Source organism: Drosophila ficusphila, unplaced genomic scaffold (genome assembly GCF_018152265.1).
Source record: "Drosophila ficusphila isolate 14025-0441.05 unplaced genomic scaffold, ASM1815226v1 contig_791, whole genome shotgun sequence".
In the NCBI taxonomy this organism is placed as follows: domain Eukaryota; kingdom Metazoa; phylum Arthropoda; class Insecta; order Diptera; family Drosophilidae; genus Drosophila; species Drosophila ficusphila.
In genome coordinates this window covers 11,709,158-11,736,583 of record NW_025064737.1, presented here as the reverse complement: position 1 = coordinate 11,736,583, position 27,426 = coordinate 11,709,158, and the positions used below count along the sequence as shown (strand labels likewise).

Below are 27,426 nucleotides of genomic sequence, written 5' to 3'. Positions count from 1 at the left end.
TAAAAACATCGTCAAAACTCATTGTGGCTCCATGCATCGGTTCTTCGCCATCGCTAATCAAAACAATTTCAAATTCGGAATCGGACGGTTGTGCTGTGGCGCTGCTGCTCCCCAAAGAAATTCCGGAACTGATCGGCAACCGCGCACCATACAACTCAGTCTAACATTTTTTTAACTCAGTCAGAAGTCGGATTTTAGGTGGTTTGGTGATCGCAAACAAGACAAAAGCAGAGCGTTAAATTCCTCGTTAATTAGTTTCAATTAGGCGAAAATAAAAGGAGGCCCAAACGATTACAACAAGAAATGGAAAGAAGAGGCAGCAACTGTGAGCAGTGATCGTGTGCTTGTATTCATCTCAATACGTTTATGTGAGTGTGTCTGTGCTGGAATGGAATGCAGTTACGAAAAAAAATAAATAAATAATTGAGAGCGCGCCCGCGCTCTCCCGCTCTCCCTGGCTCGCGTGCGCGTGTGTTCGTGTGTGTGTGTCTCCATTATCGCCGGAGTGAAAGAAACGGAATGAAATGTCTTTGCTAATGTAAACAGCGCAAAGAGAAACCCCCCGAAAAAAGCAGTAGATAGCAAAAAAAAAAAAAAGAAAAAGCGCGCGTCGGGTGAATTAAAGTTTTCTCAGACTCCCAAGTACACAGAGAAAAATTAAATATGCCGAACCTGCAGCAAACCCCCTCGCAATCGCAGCATCACCTGCATCCCCACCTCCTGCGTCCCCACCAACAACAACATACGCAGCAGCAACAGCAACAACAACAGCACCACCATCATCAACAACAACAGCAACACCACAGCGATTTTCCTCTGCCTGATGGTTGGGATATTGCCAAGGATTTCGATGGCAAGACCTACTATATAGATCACATCAATAAGAAGACCACCTGGTTGGACCCCAGAGATTGGTAAGTGGAGTTTAGGTTCCTGAAACAATAGTTCGTCAATTTTAACAACAGAGTCAAATAAAAAGACCAATCAATCTTTTATTTAAAAAAATAGATTTTATTTACTTGTAAATATTGACAAGAATGGCTAATAAGAGTAAATGGTTGTAAAAATCGTTATGGTATTTATTAATCTTAGTTCGGTTCGCCAAAGTCCTTGTTAAAAACGGCATGCTTTAAAAAATTCAAAAACCCAGGTGAGAGAGCAGCGGTTCAGTTATTCAGGAAGCTTGTGCAAACAAGCTGAAAAAAACCCATATAAATTCCGATTCCGAAGCGCTCTTGAACCGGAAAGAAAAGGTGCGTGCTGCAGCTGTGTGCTGAACTTGTGTGTGTGTGTGTGTGTGTAAAGGAATGCGATCGGTGGAGGCAAAAAGAAACAAAAAGAAGCAAGAGGCAGCAGCGAAATAAATTACATATTTTAAACAAGGCAACGGCAACAGGCAAAACAAAACGGAACGGGGAAAAAACTTGGAGTAAACATTCCGATTCGATGATTAAGACTCCAAATATAACTGAACTGAACTGAGAGTGGCAACAAACAAAAAATGAATTGTAAAGGCAAAAAACGAGAGAGCAAAAGTTAAATAAAGCTCGGCGAATGATCTGCAAAAAAAAAAGGAAAACAAAAACAACAAACTCATACGTAATGAGTGCGAGAGAGCCAGAAAAGAGCGAGCGAGAGCGTTGCGATCAGGCCATGTATCTCATAGATACATTTTAGTTTGCCGTTCGCTCACATTTTTTGTGTTACCTCTCGCTCTTGCCAATGCTTTCAGGCCCACTCTCTATCTCTGTCTCTCGCTTTGCCCATAAACAATTGCAAAATGTACGTAGGAATTTTTGCAGTTTCGAAATAATTGATTTCTGAAATTCTTCGCCCTCTCAGTTCGATTTTCACTTAGCGAAAAACATAGTTTAATGTGGTTTGGTCTTAAAAGAATTTTGTAAGAAATTAAGATGAAGAATCGGTATCAATATCGGAAAAACCAATAGGTTTCTTAATTGGCTTCTGCAATTGATTTTTAAAATCATACCCAGTTTTCTTTCGGTACATTTGTATCTGTGTACGCCGTATTGTTTCAGTTCGTTTGGGACTGTGTGCGCTTCACGCTTTCAATTAACACAAACATTCCCTTTGTTTGTTTCAAATTGCATGGACATTGTTGAAAATGTTTCACTGAATTAAGCGTTGTGGAATTTCAGTATTTCTCCCTCTATCTCCTTCGCTCGCCTTTGAAAATGAAAATGAAACGAAACATCTGCGCATTTTCTAGGGTTATGCATCAAGTAGATTATATATGCACACATATCGTAGGAATGTCTGCCAGTGGGCACAACAAAGCAACGATCTATGTGCGTTCCGATTTCAGGGTTACAGTCGTTTGAAATCTGAAGGATTTTCAGGGATTTAATTGCGTCGTTATATTTGACCTATTTTTTCTGTTCACTGACAAAGTTGATGTCTTTCAAAAATATCATTTTTATCTTTAGGAAATGTATTATTTCTGTTTTTAAAGACTTAGTTAATTTCAATTCAATGTTTCCTATTTACATAGTTTCATTGTAGTTTCACCACTCGCACTGAACAAACAAAAATATACAAAGTTACTCCCCTTATTGGTATTTGGCAATTCGCGCATAATTTTCAACCAAAATTATTTACGCTTTTTGCCCCACGTTTGGCCCCTCCTCTCCATGTTTATTGATCCCCCGTCCTCAACACGCGTTGCTATTGAATTTTAAAAATTGCTGCCGGTAGCGCGCAAAAATTCCAATAAACCATAAATAAATTTCTACAATAAAGCGAAGCGAGCCAGGCCTCGGGCGGCCTTTAAAGACCTCGCCACGTTTCGAGCACAGCCAACAGAAATCACAGAAAAAATAAATATCTATTCCAATACGTGTACGCAAGGTCGAACTATTGATACCCTTGAAACGGTACCGATAATTGCTTGGGTGCTTATAGCCCACATATTGTAAGGTTTTCTAAAATTAAATCCAATTAACGTTATTTAAATTTTCAATTGAAATATTTGAAAGATCTTCATGTACAGGGTGACTAAGGAAAACAGAGAGAGTTAAATAAAGCTTGTACTGTCATAAGTGTTAATGGTAAATCTTGTAAAACAACGTCAATTTGATGACTCCTACATATGTCTTTCAGTTATTCATGTTCCCGAAAGGATTCCAAAGCCATGACAAATCCCATGGAATTTCCATTGCGCAGCGTATTTGACTTAATTAAATGTTTCACTTGTTCGAACAGCATTTCGACGGGCGGTATTTTTTCTGATTTTCGTTGGTGTTTCCTCTCTTTTGTTTTTTTGTATAAACAAAAGTTAACAACGACTTGACTTGGCCATGCGATTTGGCATTTTTTCGCCGCCGTCTTCTTCTTTATTTTCTCATATTTTTTTTGCCAGTTTTTGCCCAATTGTTTAGCCACAAACAAGGCGGCGACACAGTGGAATATTTTTTGTGTGCGTTTTTAGACAGAAAACGTGTTTGGTGACAGTTTTTCGATCTATTCATAGGAGCTTCAAAAAGTAAATAATCAGAAAAGCACAGGGAAAAAAACGAAGTATAAAATAGCAACAAAATCGGTTGGCTACCAGTTGGGATAGTGACTCGAACTCGTTTGTTTTACATAAACTCAAATCGCCGCCAAAAAGGCCTAGCGAAAGCGGTTAACGATCGCTGTCATAAGTCGGACAGAGTGGCGCCAGCGGCGGGGGCTGTACTTGAGTATCTGCATCCGATCGGTAGCACAAAAAAATTATAATAAAAAAGAAATAGGTGCAGAGAGAAAAACACATGGTTTCATCTTGATCTTGAAACGGAGAGGGTTTCTTTTTATCAAACTCTCTGAAAAACGAGGAAAGTGTTCTAATAAGATCTCTACCTTTTCCTGGTAGTATGCCAAACTAATAAGACTATCCAAAATATAGATACTTTTCTTTCTGTGCAATCCACTCTCAACCAGATTATGGCGTTCTAATTCCACCTGTGGCATTTTAATTCGACAACGAACAATCCAGCGGTTGGCTCGATGGATCGCTGGATTGGCCAATTGCATAAAGAACGCAAATCAGGCGATCGAAACAAGAGCTGAAAAATAGGGGAGAGGCGTGGTGTGCATGCGTGTGCTGCCAGGCATTATGCATTAGATGTGGCGATTTCTATCCGAGTCAAAACGAGCTAAAAATTTGCATAAAATTCAATTTGGCTTTTGCAGCGAAAGATGCCAGCATACTCGTACATACATATGTATGCATCTCGATATATACAAAGCTATCTATATATATATATAAATAAATACTTACATATATGCGCTGGCCTGTACATGTATAGCAACTTGGAAAGCTGCAAAACGGCATTTTTCATTTAATAAATTGCACAAGGCGGCAGCAAGAAAAGTGGAAAGAATGCAGATGCAATTGCCGTTTTCTGCTGCACCTACAGTGATAAAAATAAAAACGAAACCAAATAGTTTCCAAAGAACTCTAATTGGTCAATTTATTTTTATTGTATTTTTATGTAAATAAATGTGAGGCATTAAATTCCTTTTGATAGTTTTAAAAACTCAACAGCTTCAGTTTGGTTAATTAAAGTAGGTAGGATGCATAAATATTATACAAGAATTTACTTTGAATATTTTACTAGGCATTTTTTATTTCGATTAAAATCTTTAGTTGATCATAGGCAAAGACCACTGTACGCGGACAACAGATGCAGATACACAGCAGCGGCAACAGGCAACAACAGCAGCAGCATGCATTGCATTTGTGCAACAAGTATTTCCACTTAACAACAGCAACAACAGGGAAGAAATTGTTGTTGTTGTTGCTGGTGTTGCAGTGGCTGCTGCAGTTTGCTGTTGCTGTTGCGACTGCTGTTGCTGCTCCCTGCTGCAGTCGAAGTCGAAGCTGTGATTACAATTTGATTACGCGCATGAATGCAACGCGCGGCTTTGCCAGCAGCAACATTTTCTAGTTTGCTGTACGCGGCCCAAAGCGTTAAAAAATATTTTCTTTTGCACTTGCAAGTTGCAGCAGCAGCAGCAACAGCGAATGCAACTGCAACAGCGACACTCGCTGGCCAAAGATAGGCACATGGGCACATAATGTATCTGACAGATACATAAGCGAACTTTAGTCGCTCCTCGCACCGCATGTTTTGCCCATTTTAGCGTCTGTTTTTCCACGAGAGCCGCTGTTGCTGTTGCTGCTGCTGCTGCTGCTGCTGCTGCAACTTGCCACCAACTGCCATCTAAAAAGTGGCAACAACTTCCAGCCAACGACAAACAGCAAGAGCAACAACTACGTCGACGGATCTGCAACGACTTTTCCTGTCTCGCACTTGTTGCATGTCAGCGGCGACGTTCTTCAGCAATCAACACTTGTGATTTTTATCAAGCATAATGATTTCCTTTTCAACATGTGCTAATTAAGAGGGTAGCAGGGAACAGAGGGGGCAAAACAAGCCAAGGGTTTTGCAAAAGTGGTTCTTCCATGCTTAAAGAATCTTTTTGCCACATTTTGTATAGCTATCCCACATTATCTAATTGTAGCTGTGTGTTCATCAAGAAGAGGTTTATAAAATCAAGTTCAGATACAAAGTAAATAATTACATATCTTGTTGGATTTTTTAAAAGGGTTAACCATAAAAACCTGGTTATTTTCCCTGTGTATCTCGCCTTAGGCCCTGTGATTGTGACTCGGACTAGCCCCCATTTTTTGCCATTTTTTTGTTTTACGTGAATCTCCAAGTAGCCAGCATATCGATTTATAATAATTCAGCTGTCATTCGCGCAGCTGAACAATTTTTCACTTACAGAAACTGCAGACGTGAGCAGAAAATTAAGTTACTCTACGCCCGGCGATTGTTGGCGATTTTTCAGTTTTTGTTTTTGGGTTTTTTTTTTTTTTTTGATGTTGTTGTTGTTGTTTTTGTTCGAGGAGACGTGGATAGGGCCGCGATTCTGGTGGCTCTCTGGTCTGGTTATTACTGGTCGAGGTTGTGGCTCGGAATTGGGATTCCGATTTGGATTTGGCTGTGGCTTTGGCTTTGGATTTCGAGCTGGCTGCCTGCACGCGCGATCCTCAGGCATTTCGTTTATTTTTTTTATTATTTTTTTTTCATTTTTTGTTTTTATTCGCTAATTTTGTTTCTGCACTCGTCTGCATGCCGATCCGATCGTCGTCGTCTGGTCGGATTTTGCCATATGCTGAGCTGGCTCTTGACTGATCGTGATGTGGTATATATGTATGTTTGTACTCCGTAGTCCGTATGAAAAATCTGTGCAAAGGTAGCAATTTTCCTCCATGTACGGGTACGAGTACGAGTTTGAGTACCAGTGCATGCGGCTATAGAAAATAATAAAGCAAGTGAAATGAAACGAAACGAAATCAAAATACAAGCCCAGGAATGTGCACACTCAAGATAAATTGCTGTCAGATGCATTTTTTGTTCGCAGAATGCAAGGGGTAAACATTTAGTTTGAGAGTCTTTTTTCTTTTGTAATCCTGATTTATGAAGTACATACTTATTACTTCTTTGCAGAATTCAGCATTATTAACTAAGCAATATACAATCCCATCAATTGATTTTCCTCTTATATATGTATGATATGTATACCCCCTTGAAATAAAACTCTTCGTTTTATGTAAGATATTTTTGGTATTCGCCCATGTGCGTTTCTAAAACACATAAAAATGCATTGAAAAACTAAAATACATAAGTGGTCTGACCAAGGGCAAGCGAGGAATTTATTCCATGCCCTGAGCATGTGTTTTATTTTGCAGCTGTTGCCGTACAGTAGAAACACTTGAAAAAGGTATCCAAACTGAAGAACGGGTAGGATTTTATAAGATTTTAATCTATAATCTGCTATTCGAAAACACTTTCTCATGAAATTCCATGGTCGGAAGAAGGGGACTCATCTCTCTTTCTCGATTTAATCGCTGGCAATTAATTGCCCTAATCAGGCACTGGACACGCTCGGTGTGGACAATGGCATTCGCTGTAATCAGCTGTTCCGAGAGCTGCCATGACTAAATACTTTATGGGCTAACCAGAAATCCAACGCACAAAGCACACACTCGGCCATACAAAGTGAGGCATTCCAGAGGAGCCAGTCTTAAGTCGGGGATTTCAACTCCATCCCCAGCACTCTGTCCCTTTTGTTGGCTGCACGAAACTTTTGTATTATTTTTCAGTAGCACTTTCCGAATGCCATTTGAGTGCGCATAACATATTCTTAAAAGTCTGCCCCGAAAGGGAGGAGATGCAGATGAATCTGCGGGGGGCTGTGCGATGATGAAGCTGATGGCTTCTGCGCAGGCGCACGCGCATTTTGTATGCATCGTTCATTTGTATACCCTTGCAGGAGGGATTTTTAGATTATTAGGACCTTTTTGAACCCTCTGGTGGCATGTGTGTCTAAATAAACAAGTCCTTTAAGGTATAATTCAATTAAAAAAATTGTTCTGTAGTCGTAACAACCTAATAAGTTAGATTTTATACTGGGACTTTCAACCATTTAGTATATTTTACTTAAAGCCTCTTTAATATAGGGTATATAAACTTCGGATCACCTAAGCTCCTTCGTTTTTGGTCTTTCTGTTTCGTTATCCCCCACATTCTTGGCTTATTTTTTTGTATCTTTCGGATGCGTTGCGATGCAGCAACTGCAGGAGGAGCATAATTAACATGGAGGGGGCTGTGGCCATGGCTCTGGCTGTAGCTGTGGAATGTATCTGAATCGGTAACTGTGTATCTCGTAGGTGTTCAAGTTGTTTGCTGCTGTTCGTTCAACTGTGGAATTTCGTTTTGTTGTCGAATTTATGGCCTAATGAAGTGATAAGGCAGGCAGAACGGGAGCGTGTTGGTGGGAAAGAGAGGTTGGGTACCGTGGCCATATGTGGACTTTAGCTGTATATCGGCATTCCTGGGATGCCACTTAAAAATGTATCTGTATCTGTGCCCCCGCTGTATCTTTTGCGAAGTATCTTTTGTGTGTTGTTTTGTGTTGTGTGTGTCTGTGCTGCGTGCGCTGTCAAAATGTTTACCACAGCGCATAATTCATTCGCTCGTTTGCCCGATTCTTTTTGTTCGACTCGGCGCATTCTTGGGATATTTAAGCTGGAATTTATTGGTTTGTGGGTCAGGGCAAAAGATCTTTCGGATCTGCAATCGCATTCTGACGCCGCTCGAAGGAATGCGAGGCGAAAAAGACATATATATGTATATATATAAAGTTTATTTTCGCAAATTCCAATTTCCCAGTTTCTTCTGTTTCTGGTTCTGTGCGTTGGAAACACACACGGAGTATCTTTTGTCACACGCCCATCTCTAGTTTGCGATACTTCTGATGCAAGTACACTGCCACATAGGATGCACATTGCACATGGGATATGGGATATGGCCTGGCCAACAGAAACCGGCTCACAGAGCGAGATGGCTTGATATCAGAGGCAGTGCAAGCGAGAGGGTTAAAAATGTTGATTAAACTGCTTAAATGCGCAAAGCTGACATTCATGTCAAAGCAACTGACTTTGCCTCCTTCTCTCGCATCTTGCATCTTGCTGCCCCGGCAAAATATGTACATAAATAAGAACATTTTTATGGGCTGCATGTTGCGGCTTGGCTGCAACAGCAACAGCAAAAGCACAGCAGCAGCAAATGTTGCCAAGCGCTTGGAATGTTTGCCAAATACAAAAAGCAGGGCGTAGCTTACATAGATACATACGTACACTAAACCAAAAAATTGGTCATACAATAACATATTTTAAATATATTATATTTCACTTTTTTTCTCTTTTAATAACCATTTTTAATTGATTTTGAAATGTTAATTCTCTTAAATTTTACGTATACGGTACATTGGTATTGTAACTTGACAGTATCAAGCAATATGAAACTATGGTTGATTATTTCAAATAGAAAAACCAGTCCGTGTTTCTTCCAGTGTACGCATGTAATGCTTTGATATATACATTCGTAGTAGCTTTGGCATTTAAGGCAATGCGCGCATTGCTTTAATAAATGCATGCACACTCGAACACACAAACACAAGCAAATTGCATTCAATTGGTGCCGCTGCCGCTGTTGTGAGTTCACAGCAACTTTGAAATATTTTCCAACAGCAACAACTATCGCTGTCGTCGTCGTCAGCCTATTTCCAAACACAAAATGCATTTACTTTACCGCGCTGCTCTGGCATTCCCAACCAACCCAACGCCCCCTCGTCCGCCGCTCGCCCCATTCCGCTCCACCGTTCGTTCGTTCAACTAGCGACTGCAACGACGACATTGCTGCATAGTTTGTTGCCGCTGTTGCTGTATTGTGCACTGCTAGAAAATAAAAACAGTACTTTTTATTTTCTGTTTGGTTTTTTAACCTTTATAAGGGCAGAAGGCAAATCAATCTTTAACACAATTAATCATATTTTATGTTAGCTGTCTTCCAGAATGTTTAATATAAACTTGTTTACATTTGTTTAATTTATCACCTCTTAAAAATAAGCATTACTCACTCCGAGCTAGTTATTTTTTGGGCAGTGTAATGTTGCTGTTGCTGCGATTTTTGTTGTTGCTGGGCTTGCCCCCCAGCACAGCTCTTTTTCTCTATCTCCCTCCCTCTCACTGCGATCACAACCATCTTGTGTTGCTGTTGTTGGTATTTTTTCATGTTCTGCTTTCCGTGCTCCTTCGTGCTGTTGCTCTCTCGCTGCTGTTGTTGTTGGTATTGTTGTTGTTGTTGGTTTTGTTGTTTCATAGCGTAAATAGCAAAGTTGCCCGTACAATTTTAGAAGAACTTGTCAAAACCGCATTCCTGAGCCGCAGCTATCTCTTTCGCTCTTGTTGGAGCTCTTCCCCTCTCGTTTACTCTTTGCTGGAGGCAACAGCAACATCGCTGCAGCAACAACTACAATAGCAACAACAAGCATTGCAACTGCAACGAGTTATTTATGCATGTTTGTTTATTTGTTTGCCTCGCAGTAAATGATCACACACACGCATTCCTAGATACACACATTCGCATCTGTGTGCGTGCGCATCTGCTGCCGCTAATAAATTTTTTCGTACGATTTGTATTTGTCGCTGCCAAGAACAACAAGAATATCTAAATTGGCTTATATAATGCCAACTGCCAGCAGCTCATACACACATATACATATGTACATATATTTACCGCATTTCTTCGTGTTTTTCCTTATTGGACTCGAAACACGCGCCAGAATTCGATAAGTATCTTTTAATAACAATATGCAAATGTATCTGAAAGTTATCCAAAACTCGTTAGCAGCTGTAAAATTAGTTATTACTTTTATAAATTGTAAAAAATGTTATTACTGAAACCTAAATAGGAAATATAAAATAAAAACAGTTCTTTTAAATGATCCCGTTTTATTGATCAGAAAACACCTGATTGGGGTTACCAAAATTTAATCAGTTAGCTATAAATGTTAGAAAAATATTTTCCACTTTTAGAACCAATTGGCTATTTTTTTCGATTTACTTATCTTTATGAGCCGACCCTGACCGCCATATTTTTGTACACAGCAACATTAGAACGCAAAACCGCAGAACGACCCACAAAAAAAATACGAAAAATTCTTTAATCAATAAAAGCCAATCGGTTATGGCCAGCCGCGGCTAAAACAACAACAAACAGACTAAAATTCCATGGTATGCCACGAGCGCTTACCATAAAATTGGAAATCTTTCAAGTTCTTGCCATCGGACCTCCGATGTGTCGGTTTTCGGTGAATATCTGTGTGCGAGATAAACAAACAAACCGAAAAATGCCAGAAAAGATATCTTGGAATTTTGTTTCGTTTCGTTTCGAACGGATTTATATAGAAATTATTGTTATGGCACATTAAGGAGAAATATGAAGAGGCGAGACGTTAAGAAGAAGAGGGGCATACATAATTTATTTAATGGCCCGGCGTCAAAAATAACAGCGATCAACAAATTTGGCTACATTTTTGCATACTCCACAACAATAAAGTCCCCACGACAACACAAACGAATCTTAAACAAAAGCATATTTATTTATAAAACAAAAGGCGAAATAAAACGACAAAAAAAAGAAGGCAACAAAAATAAATACGGCAAATAACAGAAATGTTAATTGGCCCATTTGACATGCGGCATTTTTTCGCCTTCTCTGCATTCCATCTCTTTCGGGCCAGCTTTCATTCTGCTTATTATTATTTGTAGACAATGTTAAAAAAAAAAGTATTTTCATGTCACTGCTTTTGTTTTTGTTGTTGCCGAATGGCATGTAAGGTAGAAACAAAACTGAAAAGAAATAATGAATAAATATTTGAAATAATTTTGGCCATGATGTGAATTCCCAAACTGTCTGCAAAAACCAACGAAATTTACCTAAGTACATATTTACAAAAAAAAATGTTCGTTTTAGTGTTCGTGAAAAGAATTGCCAAATTGTCTGCGAAAAGAAAATAGAATTTGTAGGTAAAAATTCAGATAAAGAAATTTGTAATACTTTCGGTTATCCATACAAACTCTATGCAGGAGGTATATACATACATTTGTTGATCTTGGCAAATATTTTGCTTTCAAAACGTTTCCACGGAAACATTTGGATTTCATCTACATATAAATCTAAAAAAAATGTTAAAAAAGTGTCCATAGAGTTTGGAGAACAGCCAATTTTTTCTTGAATCGCCAATGTGTCTGCCAAAAGCCAACCAAATTTTAGGTGAAACAACTCTTGGCTGAAATATTTTTTATTTTTGTATCTTGAGCATACATATAGTCTTCTGTAGGAAGTCCAAAAAAGTATAAGATGCACTTCCATTTATAAGAAAATACATTGTATCGTTTCTTTGAAATTATAACCTAGTAGTTTGCCTTCATAATTCCAACTATACTAGGAATTTTTTGAAATTCTCACAACCCCTTACGCGAAAAACATTCCTCTTAAGGGATATATGTATAATATTATTCATAAATATTTTCAGAACTGCATAAAGCCTTGAAAGCCCCCCGGGTTCCATTAAAAATATTCATGTTAATCCGAAAAATAATATACCATTTACTTGATCTTGACAAGCTCACTCCTTTGTTGGTTTCGCTCCCACAATTAAAGGGTGGAAGGCATTACCATTTTTACCATGGAAATGTACGAAATTCCCATCAAAGTCCCCCCATCCCAGATCCAGATATGTAAGTGCATGTGCTAATGCATATGTATCTGAAGTCTTATGTATATATTCCCAGTATTCTGGGTTCAATTCGCACACACACGACCCCATGTCTGGAATGCGGGGCCCCAACACAATGGAATGGCATGGTATCGTACGGAATGGAATGAAATGAAATGGGGGAGGGGAACTTCCCCAGCTCCGCTGCATTATTGCGGGCTAAATTCTATCAGATACGATACACACAAGTATGACGATCGGGCGAATATAATTTTGAGGCGGAGACGTTGACGTCGTTCAGCTTGCGTTTTGCGTTCGCGTTTCGCATTCACGTTTTGCAGTCGGATTTTTCGCCTTATTATTTCAATATATTCGATATGCATATGTGTGTACCGATCTGTATAATACACTTCAGCTCAAAATAATAGTAGAAACCTAATTTATTATTTATTGTTTGTAAAAGGTGATTAACATCTTTAGTCGATGATAAGTAACTTCTTTTTTGATGATATTAAATAGCTGTTTAATGAGTAGCAAACTCTTGCCAGCGAAAGCTAAAAAGTTTTTTTTTAAATCGAGTTGAAAATCTATAATTTTGAACTTGGCTGTAATATATACATATATATATATATATATTTATGGGGTACAGACATATGCGATCTCGCCTCGCTTGGCGCACAGTCGCTTGGTTGCTCTGGTATGTGAAGGTCGCAACAGTTGTTTTGTTAATGACAGAGTACAACCACGATCGAGGGGGCCAGCAACTACTACAACTACTCACACATAAAAAAATAACAAACACGAGATGGCTTACGGCTATTAGCCAAGTAAACTTAAACTTATCTTTGCAGTTGCATTCGTCTTCAAAACAAAAAAAAAAACAAAAGTAGAGACGAGAATCAAAACAAAGAGGGCCAACAAAGTATCTCCATCTTGGGGTTCTTGGCCATGTACATATAGTATCTACTTCAGCGATTCCCGGAACCGACTAATGTCAGGCCAAGAAAAATGCACAGGTGGACACTTTGAAGTCTGAAAAGTTTACCAAAAAACAAAAAATGCAAAAACCCAAACCTGAAAAAAACCAAAGCAAAACAAACTTTGTATTTGTTCTCGACGCTGCCAAGGTTTCCAACACACACTCAAAATTAGTAGGAATTTTCGTGAACATATAAGTTAGGATCGGTTGGAAACATTTTGGCATGTTCCATGTGGGCGAGAGAAATGTTTCCGAGTTGTCGTGTCTAATTTAAGTCTTTTATAATGCGCATACCAAGAATTTTTGTTGACGTATTGAATACCGTTTGCATATTTCCCAAAAGCCACACGAAAATCAAAATTCGAAATGCTTTTAGACCCAAAAATGTTACAAAACAGATCCCTAAAACTATTTATTCTACAGTGCCGCACACAAATTTATGACAGTGAAGTGTATTAGGTAATTTCGTTGATTGAAAACAAATAATCGCGTGATTTCGATACTGAAATATTTCATTCATTTGAATCTGATTCACCACTCAATTTGATAACAGAACTTAGTTTGATAAGTGATTTAATCTTTGCCTGTGGGTTCAATAAATACACCTTAATGGAAAAGTTTAATCTGTTTAAATGAAAAGACAGAAATTTTTGGTCCTGATAGGCAAATGTGGGTTTGATAACTGAATCTATTTTAAAAGCTGTACGAGTATATTGAAGATACTTGGTAGTAGGGAATGAAAACTGTAACCTACTTTGGAAAAAGATACATTTTGCATGCAAAAGGTCTTCAATCAAACTTTGCCCCTTATAAATTATGCATTTGAAAAATTCTTTGAATTTGTGTCTGCAATTTAGCTTTCGAATTTTGGCAATTACAGTGGCCGCAAATAGAATGCGGACCTCGCACAATCACAATCACAGACGCAAACGCAAACGCCCGTCAACAGGTCATTAAAAATCATAAATTTCAATTTAAGTTTATTTTGCTTTGGCTTTGGATTTTGGATTTTGCCATGAGCGGCCAAGTGGGCGCTCTTTGCATACATTTACTCGGTTGTCTGTTTGTTTATGTCCATGTATAAATTCTATGAATTTTTTAATAGTTCATTTGTATGCAGTCGGCGTGCTCATGGCGCAAAAATTTATTTCAATTGTTCACTTTGGAATTTATGGCAGACATTTTGTGATTTCGAAATGTGAAAGACGAAAGAGCGCGTGGAGCCAGCCAAAAATTTGTTGTTTTCGAGAGCTTTGAAGATGGATAAGTTGTTCTGGGCCGTCATGTTTTCTTTGCTGTGACTAATGTGAGATCGACCCACGCACCTCAAATCGAATGGAACCCTGAGGTCCAATGTCTGAGGTCTCCGAATTCCGGTCTCCGTAATTGACACCCACTTGCCGAGCCGAGTGGGTTGAAAGATGGATGTGGTGGGGTAAAAAAAAGCCCCGAAATCCGGGCATCCCATTGGTCAGATTGTAAAACACTTTCCTAGATAGGCCGTCCCCAAAAAATGTAGAAAACCTGCGTCTTATCTTGGACCCAACGCATGCGCAGTTCATTGACATTTTCTCTCTTAGCTTTTTGTGGCTGGGGGGGAGGCCTGAAAATATTCAAAATATGCATAGAGAGACGTCGGGTCGTAAAATGCATTTGATAAGCTTCACACAAGTTGGGGACGGGCAATAAAGTGGTTTCCGCTTTTTATCGCGGCGGAAGGAAGTGGAAGTGTGAGATAGACGAGATGCGAACAGGAAATGCAGCTAATATACGCCACTTTTCTTTCCACAAGTCCAAGCGGGTAAAACTCGAGTGCGAACACAGCACTTGGAGTCTGGTTAAATGGGGAGGCAACGCACGGCAACAGCAACACTAAAAGCAAAAGCAAAAAATAAAATAAAAAAAAAACAAAAAACAACGACAAGCAACACAGCGATAAGATAAAACAACGTACGACCTTTATAGCGTAATTTGATTAAGCTCGAAAATATTTGTGAACGCTCGCCGACTGACAGATAATGAAACTCAGCCGACATCGCCTCCAGAAGCAGGGCAAATAATTTTACAGCAAATAATGTGAGTGATTATAATTAAACATTGTTTTCCACAATGAATCTTTTCTGAAGTGTTTTTAAGATAGCAATCAGAAGTTTTAATTTGCTGTGTGTACTGTGAACTATAAATAGTCTTGCTTTTAGCCAAGATTTCTGTCCAAAACAAACCCATATCTAAAGATTCGTTTTTATATAAGAAAAGGGGGTGTAATCTCAAAAAAAGATTAGAAGTGAAATGTGTAGATAAACTTCTGTCACGCCCATTTAAAGTCACAAGCCTTAACCCCATTTTCTGACATCGAAAATCTCTGGCATTTATATTTTATTTTCTTTTAAAAATTTTATTAAATTATTTGAGATCATAAAAAATTCATAATAAAATTAGTGGACTTGTTCAACAACCTATTTAATTAAACTGTTGATTCAAAAGATTTATAAGCTCCAATTATATATGTTAGTTTTTAATTTTATTTGAGTAATTGCGCTTGATAAGGATTTTTGAGAGTGCTCTAAGTTGTTAACCTTTGTTTATGAGTTATAATAATTGCAATATATTGTCTATGGCCATAAAAAAAAGTACTCCAGTAGATGACTGACCTTCGACAATAAAATCATCTTGATAATTGATTAGAGTTGTTCAATAAAAATATTCAAAAATGTATAGGATCTACCTTCTGTTCGTCTCAAATGATTTTATCTACCTGTTTAGTGACCTACGCTAACTGATTTGATCTATAAATATACCTTTCGACCTTTAGAAGTGTTTTATCTTTTGCTGAATCACAAACAATTTATATGGCCCCCTGTTTTTAAAACGCACATTACCCTGGCTATAAAACTATTTCACAATCGGCCGCAACGGGAGGTGTGTTTGTTCCTCATTTTTCAAAGCATAACATAACCCATTATAAAAACGTATACTGTTTCTGAGATAGGTATGTCAAGGTGATGTTTGGCTCGCTCGACTGCCCGATCAAATTGGGTTATAACGTGGAGATTATATGATTCTTGCATACATCAACTTGACATTAATTTCCCAAACCACTTTGAGTTGAGCTCTCGTATTTAAACCGGAACACTTGCGGCTCCACTTGCGTGTTCGATGTCTCAGTTCCGCCAAAGCGAAATAATTGAAATAGAGTAAATCCGACAACGGGGCTACGTGACTCGCTTGCCAAGTGGTCGCTTCGAGCTTCAAGATTCGAGCTTCGAGCTGGGCCTATTTTTTCAGTCCGTCTGCCTAATATTATGCTCATTTCGGACATGATCATTTATACTCTGTGATTCGGGACTGGCTTGATTGACGCAGGCCTCGATTTGAATTGCTAAACGATCTCGCGGGCTCGCAATGAATGGCCGGCTAATTTGTGAGATTCTCCCCGGGTGAATTCATTAAAAACTATTTTTAAAGAAATCAATTTCAAAAAGAATTTAAATTGACTGGGTTTTTCGATTCGATCGAGTGGTTAGGAATGCCTACTTACGATACATGGTTTTTAGGTTCAGGAATTTCAATACGGAACTTGAACTGCGAACTTAAGAATAAAAAACCATTAAGCAGAATGTATAAGATCTGCCATAAAGATTAAAGTAATTGGTACGCATACTTAAGCTATCTGAACTTAAGTAATTTAAATACCGTACTCAGATGATAATCACAGGTAAAAATCTAAGAAAGGCTTAGGTGATCCATTAGAAACTGCGGGGATTAAAATAAGTGATCAACAAAGATTGCAATTTGTAAGCACGAAACATTTTTGATTTGCTGTTTATTGGTCATCAAATGGTCGAGTCTGTAGACCATTTCTTACTGGTTATGGCCGCGAATTAGCATAAAACCAGACGTGAACAGTTAAATAATATGGTTGATGTGTGCTCTTAGGTGTGTGTATGTTGTGCCTGTGTGCAGTTAACTTAAGTGCTGCCTAATGACAACTTTGCTGGCCGCTCGCCATCGTCTTCGTTGTAGTTTATTTTTTTTTTTTTTTTTGAGTTTTTTTATACTTTATTTTTATTTTCCTCTCAACTGGCAAGCCATGCCCATGTTTCACTCATATTGTGACAACGAAATTCATGCTGAAATATTTTTGGTCTGAAACTTGTTTTTCCTCATTTTTCCCCCACCCCTTTGTATTATTTCTTTTTTTAAAGCGCGAATTTATTACAGCGCTTGGTCGCCGCTGCGTCGCCGCGCCATAAATATTTTGTTTACAATATAATTTAATTTATGCAGATTTCTTGTCCGCTCTTTCAGCGGACACGTTTGTGTGCGCCCACAGCAGCGGTCAAAATAATATGGCTTTGAAGGCTCAAATCTTATTAAGTTAAATGTTTACTTCATTAAACACATTCATAACTTTACAGTTCTTACAAAAACTACGAAAAGGCTTAGCAAATGCGTATAGACTCCCAAATGAAGATTAAATCCATCGTTTTGGTTACCAATTTTCTACCTTAATTGTGCTTACATACTTGCATATCAAAAGCAAACGTTACGTTTAATGTGGGCTGGAGTCATTTTTGAGTTAACTGCTAAAAGGCCAACAAGTCGTTAGTCGCTCGTTAGCTGAGTTTCAGTCTTTCTGAATGGTGGTTGCCTTCCTCGTTATTTATTTACTTATTTTTTTTTTTTGCCAGCATCTGCAAAAGTGCCAATGAAGCCCTATTACTTGGTAACCTGTGCCACGCCCACTCGCCTCGCTTTTCATTGATTTTTTCCGTTCGATTTACGGGCGGTGCTGGGTTGATGACGGTGGGTTGGTGGTGCTGGTGGTGCTGGTGCTGGTGGTGGTGTCATCGATGTGTCTCGGTGGTGCTGATGCCTCTGAGGTCAAGCGCTAATGGAAAACCCATAAAGAAATTTGCATACGATTTTCTTATTGAGTTAATTAAAGGCCCATAAAAAACGGCAGCCGTTTAACGATTTTAATTACCATTCACTCGGCCGCACTTGACACCTGTCTGCTGAAAGAGGAGCTTCTGATTAAATGACAGGCTAAGCCGTTCCCAAAGGTTCGGGGAATTTGATGTTTCCCTGGGGGATTCGTTTAGAACGACAGTAACTTTATCTGTTGCAGAGGATTTGCATTTCAGACTTCAGGTCTTTTAACTAATGAAAATGTTTGGAGATAAAGAAAGAGTGAGTTTATTATCGTTATTGGGGCATGTGTTGCTTAGTTGAGAAACTACATACAATAGTGTCTTGATTTTGAATTTGAACATCAGTTTTTCCTGGTTATTTATCCAACAAACTTTGAGAGAAACAAACAAAAATTGGCAGTATTGCAATCGGGGGCAAACTGTGCCATTTACAAACTGCAAGAAAAACAAAAAGTTGGCTAAAAAATAAATACAAAATTTGTTGATTCGAAATTATGAAACCGTGCTGCTGTTGACAATCCACGACGACATCAAATCAACGTCGTCAAAGTCATGTGTTTAGTTTTTATTTTATTTTATTTTTTTTTTTTGTTTCGCTGGCGATTGTCTTTGGCGATCGTGAGATCGGTTTGTGTGTCAAATGTGGAGCTTTGGACCCCGTGCACCGAGAGACTGGCACATGTCTCCGGCTGCATTTGTGTATCAGTTTATTTATTCATGTTCGGCATGGTATCTATATTTCTCAGTTGTTTTTGTTTTTTTGTTATTTTTTCAACCCACTACTACTCACTATGTTTTTGTGTCACTTTTCTTTTGTTTTGCTTTTGTGCTTCGAGTGCAAAGTGGATGAACCTTGTTCCGTTTATTAAAGGCGTGCGTTTAATTCAATCAACTGCAATAAATGTGCATAGATGTGTATACTATATCAGCACTAAGCTATCGCCAATGACTTTTTAATTTTAATGGGACTCCCTGCCCAAGTGCACGTTCACATGAGAGTTTCACCTTTAAAATAACACTCTTTAAAAGGGTGATTAAGAATTATGAATTAACAAAAAATAAGTATGTTAACCTTGGCTTAAAATAGATCAAGAAGTTTGTGTTACTATCTTCATAATGTGACAAGTTTTTTGTTTGTCAATGAGACGTGACTTCAAGATCAAAATCTAAGTAGGTGATAAACGATATGCATATCTATTTTTACCTGGTTAAATTATAATCAATTTAATAGCAGGGTATGTTTAAAGCCAATTTAGGGGAGTTCAATTCTCTATCCTGTGCCTTAGACGTCATCGAAGGCAATCTGAGATAACACTGTGCGACAAAAAAATGTTTGAGTTGATTTTTTCTTATTTTTCACTTCTACTAGTCAAAATAAGAATACAAGTTTTTGGATTTGTTAATATCAATAGCCAATCAGCTTCTACGCACACTCAAAGGTCCCAAAAACGCGTGTTTTTGCATATTTCACAGCCTTATAATACCATATTGGGAAAATATTTTTTCACCGTTATAAGCGTTTTATGCAAGTTCAATATCTATTAATTAAAATATATTAAGCAAATATACCGTTAGGCTTTTATAACAATGCTTTAAAATTTTTTTCTCCCAGCTCTATACTCTGGGCGACTACGTATGGAACTTGTTACGCGAGGATACCTCTGAAAAATCCAAAAAAATCAGAAAAAAATTTCACTTTTAAAAAAAATAATAGTTTATTGGAAGCAAAAAAAAAAATAATATTTTGTGTTAAATATTTTAATAATAATAATTTCATAAAATTTATCATAAAAAAAGAAATCCTATCACTTAGAAGGTGGCATAAATATTTTTGTGCATAACTTATGCCCCTTAACCGAAAACAATCAAAAAAGTAACTCAAACAAACATTTCGTTAAATTTTGTCGCACAGTGTAATCAATCTATTATCTGGGAATTTTGAGGATGTTTGGTCAACAAATCAATCCAAATTCCCCAATAGATTATCAAATCTAAAGTTTAAAGCCTTTTTAAACTTATTAGTGAAGTGTGTTTCTCTCGTTATTTATGACTTAATGCCTTGCACTTCAAATTCAAAGTCGGAAGATCCATAGTTGCTTCTTAGTCACCGATCGTCTTCAGTTTGTTTTTGTTTGGATAGCGCGGTATTCAAGTCAATCATAAACAAAATCGATTGTTAGCCGCAGCTGCGCTAATTTTATTTTCAATGGCTGCGTCAACATTCGATTCCAGATAAAGCAGCCGAGCCGAAAAATATGTCTAAAAAGGCAAACAGAAGGCGAAAGGCTCGTGGCCAGATATTCCAAGAAAATGCCAACCGAATCAACTGACCGATGGACAGACAACTGCAATCTGCGTATTTGTAAACATATTTTATATCTGTGGATAGCCACAGTGGGTTTCAAAACCATAAGATATCAATTTAACTCGAATTCAATCGAGTATAAACCGTAAATAATAATTTATTATATTTGACAGCTGATTCACTTCAATAGTTAACACAAATCGATGAGTTCCAATAATATTGTCAACCATGGCGTATGCGTAATTTTCTTTATTATAGAACTTTTAAGTACATGATAAATAGCGACAAGGCCATTGACTTTTAATCAACAGAAATTGCGTGATATTTATTTAAGTAGTTCTTAAGGAATAAATAAACTAAAACTTATCTATGCGTATACGTAATCTTATTGAGAGTTAATTAACCTTTCGGTGCCCATATTAATTTACATCTTCATGGATTGGCACAAACTGTATACGAATCGCAAACTTGTGATCTTTGATCACAGTAAATGTATCTATCGTTCGTTGAACTGCATGCCATAAAGCGATTTACAACGCTGAAACGCACTGCCTTTGGGTATCTATCGCATATGGCGCAGATTTTATTATCTCTGTATATTCGCTGAACGCTTCTTTAATGGCTGTGCGAATTCCAAAGCAATGATTAATTAACAGTTTGCCAAGGCTTTAATGAAAAACAAAAATACGACCATATACGTACGCAATTGAGGAGCCAGAGTCACATCCACATGGATATAGATATAAAGACAGCGACAGACATGTGCGTATGTTTCAGCAATCAATCCATGGCGATTAGCAATTATCGTTGGAATGCGAAAATGCTGTTGCCTGATATTGAAATTGAGTTTCGCAGACAAACAGAAGGAAGACGACGTTGTCATCGTCATCAGTTGGCGTTTTCGGTTTTGGGCCTTCCATTCGGCGTTTTTTGTTTTGCTTTCATGCCGCACTATGCGAATGCGAATATATAGGTATATATGGCCTCGATAAGATTAGACGCGAGCGGCATTTGGCAACAACAAACAGAGCGCAGACATTCCGCCGCATGTTGCTGCGGTAAAAATTGGTATTTCTGCGACACTCTTGGCCGTCGTAGACATTTGCCCACTTTTACCCAAAATGCACACAGGAAATGCCGTCTAATCTTATCGAATTCCAAGCACTAACTGCCGTGGGAACAGCTTAAGATACATCTTTTGCCGCAGGCATTTGTAAAAACTTATATCACCTATAGCCAATGGCTTGTATTTAAGTAGCTAATTATTACTGTTCTTAACTCGAAGTACCCATAACTTACTTATCTTCCTGGTAATTATATCTTTACAGCTACACAAAGCCACAGACCTTCGAAGATTGTGTGGGCGATGAGTTGCCCATGGGCTGGGAGGAATCGTACGATCCGAATATCGGACCCTACTACATCAATCATCTGGCGCAGAGCACCCAGCTGGAGGATCCCCGCCAGGAGTGGAAGGGTGTCCAGGAGCGGATGCTCAGCGACTATCTGTCGGCGGCGCAGGATCAGTTGGAGAACAAGCGGGAGATGTTCGACGTCAAGCAGCAGCGACTCCTTTGGGCCCAGGAGGAGTACAATCATCTCAAACTGGCAGCCAGTCGAAGCAGTCGTAAGTGTTTTCATTCTTGGATTAAACTAATAGCACAACTAAAAAATTGGCTTAAAAATAAATAGATTAAACAATCTATTAATCAAGATATGTAGCAATTTTTCTTAACGCTTATATTTTCCCGAATTCTTCTTAAGCAATAATCAAAACTTTGACTTTCAAAAGAAGTAAATATTTTTCTTTTTCGTTAACGTTTCTACAGAAATCAATCGGTTTTCTATTAAGTCCGAGAAGTAATAAATCGATAAAGAGCCACTTAACTTGAGCTATTATTGTTTTGAAAGCTAATCCCCCTTTGCAAAAAAGAGTTGAACTTAAATTGAATTTCCTATTTCTTTTTGCAGTGTGCTCTTCCTCCAGTTCGATGAGCCGGCACGATCCGGAACTCCTGAGAGCTGACCTGATGTTGGCGAGGGAGCGAGTGCACCAGCTGAAACAGGAGCTGACCCACATTACCAATGATATTTCCTACACGGAACGCGGCATGAACACGCTGTATTCGGTGGGCGAGAAGATCAATGCCCGGGAAAATGGATGCTACGACATCACCGAGGTGCAGGCGATTCGCGAGGAGATGCTCAAGGTGCACAAGTCGCTGGTCTCCGGCGAGAAGGTGCGCGAGGAGCTGATGCGCAGTCTGGTGCAGATCAAGAACGAGCTGAGTCGTCAGCAGATCAGCGAGGAGAACTCCGACCTGGCCTCGCCCTTCGACCGGGTGTGCGTGGCCAGCCAAACGGATCTGTGCGGATCGTCGGGGGACAACCTGAATGGCGGCGCCCGTTTCGCCGAGATGGCCAAGACCAAGTTGCAGTACGCCGAGTGGCGGAAGCACATCAAGAAGCTGCAGCAGCAGCTGGCCGATCATGTGGAACGCATTGAGCCGGGCCAACTGGAGTCGGACAAGGATCGCATTCTGCTCATCCAGGAGAAGGAGAAGCTGCTGAACGACCTGAACAGCATTTCCCTGAAGTCGCGCAGCGAAGAGGAAAAGCGGGTGATCCAGCAGACGCGCCACAAACTTGAGGAGGACCTCAAGGAGGCCTACGAGGCGAACAACACCTGTGTCGCCAATCGGTTGCGCTTCCACGAGGAGAAGCAGTTGCTGCTGGACAAACTGCAGGAGGCGCTGAAGTCCACCAAGCTCCTGGAGGAGCGTCTCAAGTCCTTCTCCTCGGAGAGCACCTTCTCCATAAGCAGCGGCAGCAGCCTGGGTTCCCTTTCAACCGCCAGCAGCAAGAGTGCATTGAGCTTCACCGACATCTACATCGATCCCTTCGCCGTGGACTCACCCATCGATGTGGTGGATCTGAGGAGAAGATCACAGCGGTTGTTCCAGCAGCACCAGCAGCAGCGATTGCATCCCGTGCATCCTGTTCTCCAGCAGCAACAGCAACAGCAGCAATCCACGGAGGTTACGCTCTCGCCTAGAAGCAGCCTCTCCATGGAAACGCCGCCCGCCTCGCCGATGAGGTACAATCCCGGTGGGGATCAGACGCCGCAGGTCCTCAAGGAGGAGCCCACCTATGCCAATGCCCTGCCCGCCCCGCCTGCCTACACAGCTCCGCCTCCAGTCCCGATTTCGGGGGTGAGGGCACGTCCCTACGATCTGGACTCCACAGTGCTGGACTGCATGATGCTGGAGGCCAAGCTGCAGAAGCTCAACATGGGCACTCCGCTCAACCTGGCCACTGCGCCGCTGTCGCCCATTTCGGAGAAGCCCTCGCTGCTGGATCTGCCGCAGGAGATGCTCAGCCGATCCTCCTCCACCTCCAACACACGATCCGTTTCTGCAGCGGTTAGCAATGAGTCGGTGGCCGGGGATTCCGGCGTCTTTGAGGCGTCGCGTGCCCATCTGCCGCGCAAGGAACTGGCGCAAGTCCAGATTGGCCTCAAGTATCTGAAGCAGGAAGGAGTGCTGGTCGTTTCCCTGGAGCGAGCCAACAATCTGCTGGCTCTTTGGACTGCCTCGGCGGACAATTCACAGGTGTAAGTATAACAAATATATATTTATTTGTTCTTTGCATATTTATATTCATATTTTCCCCACCTTTTAGGTATTTGCGTGCTGCGTTGCTGCCGAATTCGTTGACTTCCATTAGGACCAAGGCTTCGGGTGATTTCCAGAAGCCCGTTTTCAATGACACCTTCGCTGTGCCCATTACACTTGACAAGCTGCTGACCAAGAGCCTGCAGGTGACTGTGGTTACCATGACTGGACAGAAGGAGGAGATTATTGTAAGTATATACTAACCTTATTCATTTATTTATTAATTAATAAAGTTACTAACTTGATTTGTCTTTAATCCAGGGCACTGTGCAAATCAGCATGGCCGAGTTCAACCCAGAAGATTCCACACTCAAGTGGTACAACGTGCTCAGCTCCAAGTTCATTCCGAGCTTTGAGTCCCTGGACATTCCCTCCACCAGCGCAGCTGCAGCAGCAGCAGCCGCAGCAGCCGCAGTTGCAACCAACAATGCCACAGCGGGTGGCAACAACCGGGAGGAATCTTCGGACGAGTCCACCATTACCTCCTCCCAGACTTCAACACTTACGAGAAACCAAGCGCACTGCATGGAACTCCAGGAGCAAATCGCCGCCGAGCTGTTGGAATTGGGACCGCTCAATGAGCCGGAGTGCAGCGACGACGATGATGATGATGAAGAGGAGGAGTTGGATGACAAGCAGCTCATCAACGATGCTGGCCTATCGAACTGTAGGTTTCACAGATTTTATATGCAGAAATATTTACTAAAATGTTTTATTTCAATACACAGCAAGTGGAATGCTAGACGCCTACCTGCAGAACATGAAGCAGGAGTTTGCCGACAAGGAGACGAACACTGATCGCGCCTTCCTGCCGGAGAAATCTCGCGGGCAATCGCAGCTGATGGACGACAGGCCCGTGAAGCGATCACAGACCTTCACTCCATCGGCGGCCGTTAGCAAGAATCGCTATAATTGCCGACTCAACCGCAGCGACTCCGATTCCGCGATGCACTGCGGCGTGGCGCCACACACCTTCCAACGAGGAGCCGCCGAGCGGAGATCACTGCGCTTCCACACCAAGGCGCCCAAGTCAGTCACAAGTGAGTACTAGAAATGATTTCAATGCTATATATGATCATATTATAATTGCCCTTTTTCTCCTTTTGAAGAACTGCATCATACTCACATACCGCGCACCAGTCTGGATTTGGAGCTGGATCTGCAGGCTCAGCACAGCAAGCTATACTTCCTTAACGATCAAATCGCTAAGCTGCAAAACCTCAAAGAAGTGTAAGTTATTAATAATAAACCACATAATAATTACAATATATTAACTATTTATAATTATTCAACAGCTTGCAGAAGGCCTGCGAAAACAAGGATCCCTTGGTGGCCGCCTGGGCCATCGAAAACGAGGAATTCCAGCGCCTGGTGGCTCGTGCCGATCCTGCCAAATGCCCCGAAGAGCGCCAGCTGCAGAAGCTGCTGATGAAGACAGCCAAAGAGATCCACAAACTAAGGAAGACCAAGGTGCCCAAGGGTTGTCCCGATTTGGTGTCGTTCAAGTAAGTGATATCTTTCGGATTTAACCTATAGAAAAGCGGTATTAATTTAAAACTTTAACAGGGAGAAGATCACCTTCTTCACACGCAAGGGACTTTCGGTGCCCGAGCTGCCCAGTGAATTCACCTTGCCGGAGGCAAGGTGGCCCATCGAAGAGGAGGAGGAGGAGGAGGAAGAGGACGAGGATGAGTTCTACAATTCGGCTGAGACGGCAATCGCCATCAACACGGCGCTGGTGGCCAGCAGCAACAGAAACAAGAATCTCAGTGAGCACCATCATCGAGCGGCCAGCGGGGCTGTACCCAAGGTGCCAGCACCTGTGGCCGCTCCTGCTGCTGCTTCTGCAGCCACTCCTGCTGCAGCTCCTGCTGCCACTCCTGCAGCCACTCCTGCATCTACTCCTGCTGCCACTCCTGCGGCTACTCCAGCTGCCAATGCTGAGGCCAAACCAGCGGCAGCAGCTTCAGTTCCAGTTCCAGCAACCGCCGATGGCGAGCAACAACGCTTCGATTACGTCGTGGACCGCAACTACGGCGTGGAGGTGTAGCCCCTTCCACAACTACTCCCCATCTTCGCTGTACATTTTTGTAATTAATGTAGTATTTATTTTCACTAAGCAACAAGTATTTATGTGTATAAACAACTGATGTAACAAATATCTGTGCCTTATAGAGAACGTGAGAGGAACGTGAGACGAGAACCATGCTAGAAATGATATATCTACGCATAGCTATGCATTAGATTTAAGCCCTATATTGTAATTAGATAAGCCTAACTCCACCCATAGTCAGTTGTACAAATTGACCCCCACTGATGACCATATAAGAGCAACTAAGAGATACAAACCACCAGCCCGCCCCCAAAACAATTTGCCCATCCCCCAAAACACACACAAAACAAAAAAATCACTGAAAATCAAACAATAACGCACACATTGTGCGTTCAATGCCTTCAACTTCATATTGAAACCAACTGTATTCTTAAGACTTGAGCAAAATTATACGAATGTTTATGAATATTTTTATACGCATCTAGGAATAGTTTTACCACTTTGATAACCCCGATATACACAAAACGTGAAATATTTATTGATGGATCGATCGATGTAGCGCTCGAATCCAATCGGTTAGGTTTAGTTAGCTTGCGTTTTTGTTAAGCTCAAAACGAATTCTTACATTGTAATTTTTTTTATAAAAAAATCCTATGCAAAAAAACAAACCACACAAAAAAAGTGAATGTACCATATTAGATAATCGTCACTATGTTAACTATAAGAGCGCCCTTAACCCCCCGACAATGCCAACCATTGAAAAGCGCAAAAACAAAAAATGTGAAAAAAAAGAAACTATGAAATGAAACCTTGTTATGCTTCCCCAAGCGAACCTGTTAAAACTGTTGACTTTGAAACTTTGCCGTGGCGCACTGAGTTCGTATGAAATAAAATGAAATTACCCACAGCTCTAGTTTAGTTTAGGTTTTGCACGTGCGGTTTCCAGGCTCTGTGCAAACTTTGCTGTTGTTTATGTTTTCACTAACCAGACCCACACGATCCCAGCCCCTTCCGAACCCAAAAAAAACTAGAGAGTAGTACGCATAAACTGAACGAGGAGAGTCCCCACGCATATTTTTTCTATACCGTAGTAGTTTTAGTTGTAATAAATTATATGAAAGTGAACCTGTATATTGTAATTGTGCAATAAACAAACAAAAAAATACTGACATAACTGAATCGATTGTGTTTTTACATTTGGATGTGAAGTTCATTTTGAGCAAAATAAAAACATTGTTCTCATAATATTATGCTGAGAGGTGGACTATAAGTATCTGATTTGGTGCCTAAACGTAGTTTGAATTTCGATAAATTTCGATTAGATTTGCGCGGTTTATGTTGGTCGA

The 27,426-nt window shown here is 40.3% G+C and overlaps 1 protein-coding gene across 1 annotated transcript; it reads left to right on the top strand.

Moving 5' to 3' along the window:
- The first annotated feature begins 59 nt into the window (after positions 1 to 59).
- Positions 60 to 27,259, top strand: LOC108098838 (protein kibra). The gene is made up of 9 exons (XM_017201999.2): positions 60 to 914; positions 21,682 to 21,980; positions 22,325 to 23,966; positions 24,035 to 24,215; positions 24,289 to 24,694; positions 24,756 to 25,067; positions 25,137 to 25,257; positions 25,323 to 25,532; positions 25,594 to 27,259. The coding sequence occupies exons 1-9, from the start codon at positions 664 to 666 to the stop codon at positions 26,075 to 26,077; spliced, it is 3,906 nt and encodes a 1,301-aa protein (XP_017057488.1). The 5' UTR covers positions 60 to 663; the 3' UTR covers positions 26,078 to 27,259.
- The last annotated feature ends 167 nt before the right edge of the window (positions 27,260 to 27,426 follow it).